The 8,304-nt window shown below is 45.4% G+C and overlaps 1 protein-coding gene and 1 long non-coding RNA gene across 4 annotated transcripts; both read right to left on the bottom strand.

Moving 5' to 3' along the window:
• Positions 1-1,737: 1,737 nt before the first annotated feature.
• On the bottom strand, positions 1,738-3,968 carry LOC129752427 (uncharacterized). Of its 3 annotated transcripts, none has more exons than XR_008738874.1 (3): positions 3,085-3,968; positions 2,077-3,021; positions 1,738-1,980 (listed from the first exon to the last, which is right to left on the bottom strand). It is a non-coding gene; the product is annotated as an uncharacterized LOC129752427 (long non-coding RNA). The 3 variants fall into 3 exon arrangements; XR_008738873.1 differs by having other exon boundaries at positions 2,077-3,157; positions 3,214-3,968; XR_008738875.1 differs by having other exon boundaries at positions 2,077-3,289; positions 3,353-3,968.
• A 1,819-nt stretch (positions 3,969-5,787) lies between these two features.
• Positions 5,788-6,489, bottom strand: LOC129737723 (uncharacterized). The gene has a single exon (XM_055728882.1). The coding sequence runs from the start codon at positions 6,487-6,489 to the stop codon at positions 5,788-5,790; it is 702 nt and encodes a 233-aa protein (XP_055584857.1).
• Positions 6,490-8,304: the final 1,815 nt, after the last annotated feature.

The raw sequence follows: 8,304 nt of genomic DNA, 5'->3' as shown, positions 1-8,304 counted from the left end.
TCAAAGATCTGGGCGTTATTCTTGACCGACGGCTGGAGTTCAAGACTCATACGAACTATGTTGTTGACAAAGCTTCTCGAAGCCTTGGATTCTTGTTTCGTATGGCCAAAGATTTCAAAGACGTATATTGCCTGAAAAGTCTTTATTGTTGCATAGTTCGTTCTATTCTCGAGTACGCTTCAGCTGTTTGGTGCCCTTTCTACCAGAATGGAGCTGAAAGAATCGAGGCTATTCAGCGGCGTTTCTTGCGGTACGCTCTACGACACCTAAACTGGCAAGATCCGTTTCGTTTACCAAGCTATGAAAACCACTGCCGTCTCATAGGCTTAGATACGCTTCAAGTACGCCGAAATGCTACACGTGCTCTAGTTGTAGCGGACCTTCTAACATCTAGAATCGACTGCCCCGAACTGTTGGAGGCCATACCTCTCAGCGTACGACCACGAGGATTACGAAACCAGAACCTGCAGCTCTACGTACCCATTCGCCTGAACAATTACGGTGCTAACAGCGCTTTCATCGGCATTCTAAAAACTTTTAATCGGTTTTCCGAACATTTCGACTTCGACGTCTCAAGGAACGTATTCCGAAGAAAAAATTTAAGTGTATCTAGTATTGTGTAGTTTTACGTAGATATTAATTTTAATTAGTTAGTTATAGTGTAGTCATTAGGATCAACATGTGATCCGTTGATGTTTTAAACAATAAACAATAAACAATAAACCTTCCATGGCTCCCGGCACGGCGAACCGCCAGTGATTCAAGTCCGCTCTCAATGGCTCCGAACCAACGACCCTCCAAAGCACCTGCCCGACGACCTCCCTCCCGTGTCTCCTGGCTTGCCGACCTCCAACTGGCTTCCCGGTCCGACGACCTATTAGACTTCCTGGTCCGACAACCTCAAACGGTTCTGGCTCGACGACGTTCCTTTGGATTCCCTTATAAGCTTCTTATAACTTTTCTCCACTTTTCACATTTCTCGACTTCACTCTTGAACTTTATTTCCAAAGACAAAATGCCTTGATCAACACTCAAATCCAGGCGCGTGGAACGTAAAACTTTGAACTGGATTGAGATTTCACACTTGCACCTTTTGTGCAAGCGGATTTCAGTTTCACTCGCGTATTTCACTATTCTTTCTTCCTCTCTGGAGTTCACCAAATGTCATCACGGATGTGATATATTTGATTTACGCGAACTGAAGTGACAACTGAAACTGAACTTCATTTTCCTGATACTTATATTTATATGTACATGCCTACCCGAAAGCAACTCTCTCTTTTGCTTCGATTCTTTGGTTCATCCCACGCACGGGACCGTCAATTGTTTATCGGCTTTATTTGCACCCGCTTGTTGGTGCATCCTACAATCTGAGAACTAGTCATAACATTTATTGCCCTTATCTTTTCTTCGTTCCCATGCGTCGGACAGTCGGCGTGGGATCCTAAACAAACTGTTTATTCAGCACACGCTCGGCCATATTGAACCATTAATGCTTGAAAAATAACCATAATCGAAGTTTTGTGGATCAAGTCGTTTTATGAGTTTTCAACCAAAACTCATTAAATGAGTTTTCGAGAAGAACTCGGATTATGGTTATTTTTCAAGCATGTCGAAAAAAGCGGAAAATAAGCAGAAATTCTTGGGGAAACCACTTGAATGAATGTGAAAAGACTAAAATCAAGCCTTATTTGTACAAATCCTTGTTTTATTGACAAAAAAAAGTCTTGAGGGAAATATTTAATCTATTTAAAACAAAATTGGCACTATTTTTTGTTGCATCTGCGGGGCGGAATGGTTACGTGGTTACACCGATCAGCAAATTCAGCTTTCGTCGGCCCCTGCTTCCATCACAGTCGCGAACGCTGCCTCCTCACCAGGTAACTGGCACTGCACTCTGTACCTTGTACCCGGTTTCGAACCGCTATTTTCGTATCGGAAGGATTCGCCGAGCGAGGGGAAGCTCTATTCTCAGTAAAACTGTAATTGAAAGAAATACAGAAAATCGTTTATATGATGCAAATAGAAATCAAAAGACGGGTTGATACAATTGATAATAATATTAATAAGGCTCACCTTTTACATGATAAGTGTTTCGTAGCAGATGTTTGCCATTCCTAAACTACCGGCAGTCTCCATCTCGTTTGTCCTTGCCATTCTGATGAGGTAACATTTTCTACCGTTGGGGCCGGATTCGTTCAAGGCAATAGAGTCTCCCGCATAGCTATCGTTGATAATATTGTCTGCTCCTACAGATCATTTTCCGGAAGCTCTTGTAGATCATTTTCCGGAAGCCCCTGATCCGATTCATTTCGAAGCAGACTGTGGATTATAGCGCATAATCGAATGGAAATGTATTCCTTGGCTAGTTTTTTTTATTAGTTGATTCCTTGGCTAGTGTAGCTGTCGAATGCACTGAAACAAGTTGAGCACCACTGACTTTCAGTGTGTGCTGCTCGGCTAACTTTTACCCAAAACACAAACACGCAAAACCCAAATCTGTAGCAATTATAATTATTTACTTACACACGACATTTTAAAAACTTAAGCTAGCTTACATAATAACTACTCACGGGCCCGTTTTCCTACTCTAACATCAAACGCACAACAATCATATCACAGCTGCTTGGACGGCACAGGTGTATCACAGCTTTAATTTTCGTATTGCAGTCGTATCCGGTGAACTGGCAACCCTGCCAGGCTTCACTGCTTCGACGGGCGTACCGCAGCTGCCCGGAGCACTTCCGACGACTTCCGGCTCGATCCGGCGGGCTCTCTCTACGTCCGCAGCTTACTTACGCAAAAACGGGACTCGCAAAACCAAGATGGCGAAAATCGAGTCCCGAAAAGCGTATTTCTCAGCTCCCAAAAACGACCTGCCGATTGTTACTTTTGGATTCATATAAACTACTTTTCAGCACAGTAATTTGGCTACTCACCCGCTAGGGGTCGCTTTCTTCCGGCACCTCCAATTCCCAACGTCGGATGGGTGAATCCCAGGGCAGCAGTTCCGTGCGTACTCTGTAAGGTCGAAAGTGTCTTAACACCATTTGTAGGAGGGGATTTTCAATTTGCTTCACTCACCCTACTACCTGGTTTGCGCTGCTTCAAATGTTCTTTCGCGCTCTACTTCTCTCAGCACAACGCTAACATCAACCTACGATGAGAGGCGAGTTTTTAGATAAAACACAAAATGAATCCTTACTGCTTTACCGTTGCTTCCGCACAGGTTGAATCTTGTCGGTGCTGGCTCGGTCGATGCTGCTACGTGTCGCTCACAATCAGTTGTCTGGGATTTGGAGGAATCTCAATTGGTTTATCTGATCCGATTAAAGTGATCGCGCTGTCTCACCTTTTCACTGAGCAAATCCGGTATATCGTCCTTGATTGGCTTCGGTTCCGGTACTCCAATGATAGCAGGCACTTTTTATTCACCGCGATGGCGAATCTAACCGCTTAACCGTTTTCTTGTTCTGGTTGCTTGTTGATGATTGTTGTTGATCGTTGCTCTTTGTTTATGTTGTTTTCTCCACGTGCGCGTTTGACGGCTACACTCTTATTTCTATACACTCATTCTTTGGTATGTTTTTCACTCACATGGTAGGACTACACGCTCAAAATAAAATAGCTACACAAACTTAATTATAATGCTACATACACTACCGCAACGGAAGAATTTTTCATGAATCGGAGACAAACGATTCATGAAAAATTCAAAAACCTCTACACCTAGGCAACGATCAGAGACATCGGTCTGGCCACCCTAAGGCAACCACGAAACTTTGCAAGCCACAACAATGCTTGCCAGATCGAAACTTAAAGGCCCAAATCGAAAATACTACTCCAGCGACTTCTGGAAGACTTGACCGAACGCCAACGATTCTTGGCAAATCGTCTCCGACCGTTCCTGTACCAGCTTTCAAATTCTTGCCTCCGCTACGATTACAAGCACAAAACAGTAGCTTAAACGTTACAAATTTGCTCAAAAACACAAAACATTGAACGAATATAAAAATTAAAAAGAGGTTAAAAAATATGGTGATTAAAAAGAGGGAAAAGCAGCAAATCCGTGGAAAGGGAGAATTTAGTTCCCTGATCGCCAAGAGCCCGAATGGAGGTTTTACCGCGCCTCCAGATCGCGTTGCTTTTGAATGGAGGGTTTTCTTGACGACCCCGTTTATGCCACTTCCCCTGAAATTAGGACAAGTTCAGCATGTGGTTCAAACTCTGGATTCACCTCGTATGTAGTGACACCATTCCAGATTAGTACGGTTTGTCGTTTTGTTCCAAGACTGTATTTTGGTGGAGTATACTCTATTTGTAGCTGGTGTAGCTCATAGCTGGTTTATAGGTGCTGTTGTCCAGATGTTGCTCTCCGCGGCTCGATTTGTCCCGATCGGCAAACGGTCTGTCTGTCCGGATTTTCGTGGAGTGGTCATCCATTGTTGGTAGTCGTGTTTCTACTTGCATAGCTGGATTTGCTGGTTTGTCACGTTCCAGTAACGGCGTGACAGCGCGAGGCATGTACACGGTCAGTTTCTCTCGCCCTGACTAACGGATCGCGCTCAAGAGAGCTTCTTGCTGGTTTGTCACGTTCCAGTAACGGCGTGTTTGCGTTTAGCATGAACACGGTCAGTTTCTCTCGCCCTGACTAACGGCTAGCCCGCGGGAGGCTTTGCGGGTATAATGGTGACGTCTTTCGGTGTCGTATTGGAGAACTTGGCCTGGCGTTCCAATACTGTCTCCTTACGAGACTCTCTGCGAACTGCGTCCAGCCCACAGAGTACGATTTTTCTCGGTTCGTGAACGGAAAGCGCTTTGGCGCTGAGGAGTCATTTCCGGGTATTCTCGGTCTGCATGGTCCTGTTTGTGACCTCCATTTACTGAGGAGCCTGTCCATACGATACCTGCACACTCCGTACTGCTTCAGTATGCGTTGTCCATTTCGAAGAAATTACTGCTGTCGCTCGAGGAGCAGGTTTGCAGCGTGAGTTCCGCACTGTCGCTGCGGATGATCTCTATCCGCTTGCGAAGGCGTTAACCAATGCTCTAGTCGGGCATACTGTCACGTTCGGTGTAGTGTGGTGATTGACGCTGTGCGTGTTTGCTGAGTCGATGAAGATCTCTTTGTTGATCACCCTTGGTGATGGACGTAGCTGTATAGTCGTCAAGCGAGGAGGTAGTGAAAGGTGTTGTTGCTCGCTGCGCTTGACGATGGCTCGATTTGTCCCGATCGGCAACGGTGTTTTCGGCGATAACGCAGTCGTTCACAGGCCTAGCCTGTCGTCATAGCTGTGATGATTCGAGGAGATAGCGAGCGATGATCCTGCTAATCCCTCGATGGTGGCACGATTTTTCCCGATCGGCTAACGGTGTTTTTAGCGCATTGAGCGTAGTGGTTCACAAATGGTGGTTGATCTGCGTCATAGCTGGAACATGGCGGTATTGGTAGTTTGCGGCAGAGAGTCGATATGGTAGTAGCGGCCGTCATGAAGTCTACTCCGCACAACTTCTGCGCAAAACTGTAATCCGCGGGGTTCATGATGTTGTCCTGACAATCCCTTTGACTGCAGCGACGTGGTATTTGGAGCTGCTGTACTTTCCAGGATTTCCAGCATTCCAATATCCCAAGCGCAATTCAACGCTAATTCGGCGTCAGGAACGTGTTGTCGTGGTCCGATAGGATTGGAGGCGAGGTTTCAATGTGTGTATGTAGGTCCATCAGCCGTCTCAATGTCGTGTTTTATGTGTGTGTTGTCAGCAACTGCTTACATAGCTTGAATCTCTCTAGTCGGCTTTCATGTCCTTGGCATGATACCGACCCCGCTTTCCTGACTGGACATCTTCCAATTCGAATAGGTTGGTGCCCAGTATTTTCCTCACGATTGCCGGTACGAACTTGGGATCCAGTTTCCGGTTGATGTGATCTGCCTTCGATGAGAGAGTGAAGTTCCGACGCCACACTAGATCTCCTACATTGAAAGGAGCCGGTTTTTTATTGACGTCGTATCGCTTCTTCGATTTTGCGTGGTTGTTTTTTATGCGTTGTTGAATGAACTCCTGTATGCGACGAATTGTAGATAATCGCACATCTTGTGCCACTTTGGGATCCTTCGGTGTGTTTATGTCTTGCTGCGTGTAAAGATCCGTGTGCAGCAGTAAGTCTCTGCCGAAGTTAGCGCAGTGCGGACTAATCCCGGTAACCTCATGTTTGGAACTGTTTATGGCGGCAGTAATGGCTGAAAGATTGACGTCCCACTCACGATGATCCTCTTCGATTAAAGCCCTGATGCATGTTATCAGCACTCTGTTGACTCGCTCGGCGTTGTTTACCATCGGACAGTAGTAAGCTGTGGTCATGTGTGTGATCTGATGTTTTACTAAAAGGGCTTTAAACGCTGATGACAAGAATTGCTTACCGTTATCCGATAGGATAATACGCGGCTTCGAAAATTTCAAAAAGACCTGCTTCTCTAAAAAGTCCACCATTTTTATTGAATCTGCTGATCGCATTGGATGCACTACGATGTACTTGGTTACCCAGTCCACTACGACCAACATTACCGTGTTTCATGCCTTGGATCTGGTCAAGGGCCCAACAAAATCAACTGAGATTAATTCCCACGGTATCCGCGCCGGCTTTGCAGCTCCCATTGTTGGCATCATAGCCGTGTTCGATGCTTTACATGCCTTGCATGTGTCGCATGTTCTAATGTATGCTGCTACGTCATCCGCCATCTTCGGCCAGTAAAAGAAAGTCTGCAACTTGTGGAAGGTCTTCATGAAACCCAAGTGCGCCGATGATGATGAGTCATGAAATCGTCTGATCGTTTCTAGTCGTTCGTTCTTCGGTATGACTTTCTTCCACTTGTGCGTGACGTTGCCTATTTCATCCTTGCACTTGCAGTTCTTGTATAGAACACCGTTGATCAGCCTGAAGTCAGGAAAGTTGCTTGCATTTTGCTCCACCAGCTCCTTCAAATGCGTGTACCAGGAATCTGCTTCTGAAGTTACAACAAAAACGTCCTCTGGAACAATTCTGGACAGCGCATCAGGGACCACATTGATTGTTCCTTTGCGGTATTTGATGTCGAAGTCAAATGCATTCAAACGCAGCAACCAACGGCTCATGAGAGCTGTAGGGTTTTTCAGCGACCTGAGGTAACTCAGGGCAGCATGATCACAGAATACTGTAAATTTTGTCCCCTCAATGAATCCCCTGAATTTTTCAATAGCCCTTATTACCGCTAAACATTCTCGTTCGGTGACTGAATATTTCCGCTCCGAAGACGATAGCTTTTGTGAGAAATAGCATATCGGATGTTCTTGTCCATCTACTTCCTGCGTTAGAACTGCTTCAATGGCAATATCACTGGCATCACACGCTATAGCAAACGGTTTGTTATAGTCTGGCATCGCTAATACCGGAGCTGATGTGAGAGCCTGTTTTAGTGTTGAGAATGCTTGTTCTGCTCCAGCGTTCCATTTGAACCTGATCTTTGTTTTTGTAAGCTCCGTTAGAGGTGTAACAATTTTGGAAAAATCTGCAATGAAACGGCGATACCAGTTGCACAATCCCAGAAAGCGTTGTACCTCCTTCCGTGTTGTTGGTGTTGGAAACTTCAAAATACAGCTGATCTTCTCCTCGTCTACGTTCCATCCTGCTTCGTTCAAAACGAAACCCAGGTATTTCAGCTCTGCTCTGCAAAATTTTGATTTTTCTGCCGAAATTGTTAGATTAGCTTTTTTCAAGCGGCTTGCCACTTCTTTGAGCATCAGTCTATGTTCTTCGAATGTTCTTGAGCAAATAATTATGTCATCCAGATAGCAGAATACTCTAGGCTCCAGATCTGCAAATAAATAGGTCATTATCCTCGATAACGCCTGACTTGCTGTGCACAAACCGAACGGAACGACTTTAAATTGGAAATGCCCTCGCTGTGGCACCGTGAAAGCCGTGAGTGCACGCGAGTTTTCCTCCAGAGGCAGCTGCCAAAAGGCATCCTTTAAATCTAGCGAGGATATGTAGCTACAGTCTCCGAGGTTGTTTATGATTGCCGAGATTTGCGGTATTGGATATCCCTCGTTCACCATTATGGAATTCAGATAACGGGCGTCCAAGCATACTCTGTAGTTTCCAGTTTTCTTTTTTACGGCCACCAAGGGGTTGTTCCATGGTGAGAATCGTGCCTCCTCGATCACGTCCAGCTCTAACATCCTGTCTATCTCCTTGTTTATTTCGTTGAGAACATATGGCGACATTGTGTAGTACCGTTGCTTTTTTGGAACTGCCTTTCCCACATC

Source organism: Uranotaenia lowii, chromosome 1 (assembly GCF_029784155.1).
Source record: "Uranotaenia lowii strain MFRU-FL chromosome 1, ASM2978415v1, whole genome shotgun sequence".
Taxonomy (NCBI): domain Eukaryota; kingdom Metazoa; phylum Arthropoda; class Insecta; order Diptera; family Culicidae; genus Uranotaenia; species Uranotaenia lowii.
The sequence above is the reverse complement of the archived record's forward strand: the minus strand, read 5'-3'. Positions and strand labels throughout refer to the sequence as shown.

Bases quoted from the DNA above. Each gene is read 5' to 3' on its own strand.
- LOC129737723 (XM_055728882.1), bottom strand. From the start codon at position 6,489: ATGGTGGACTTTTTAGAGAAGCAGGTCTTTTTGAAATTTTCGAAGCCG.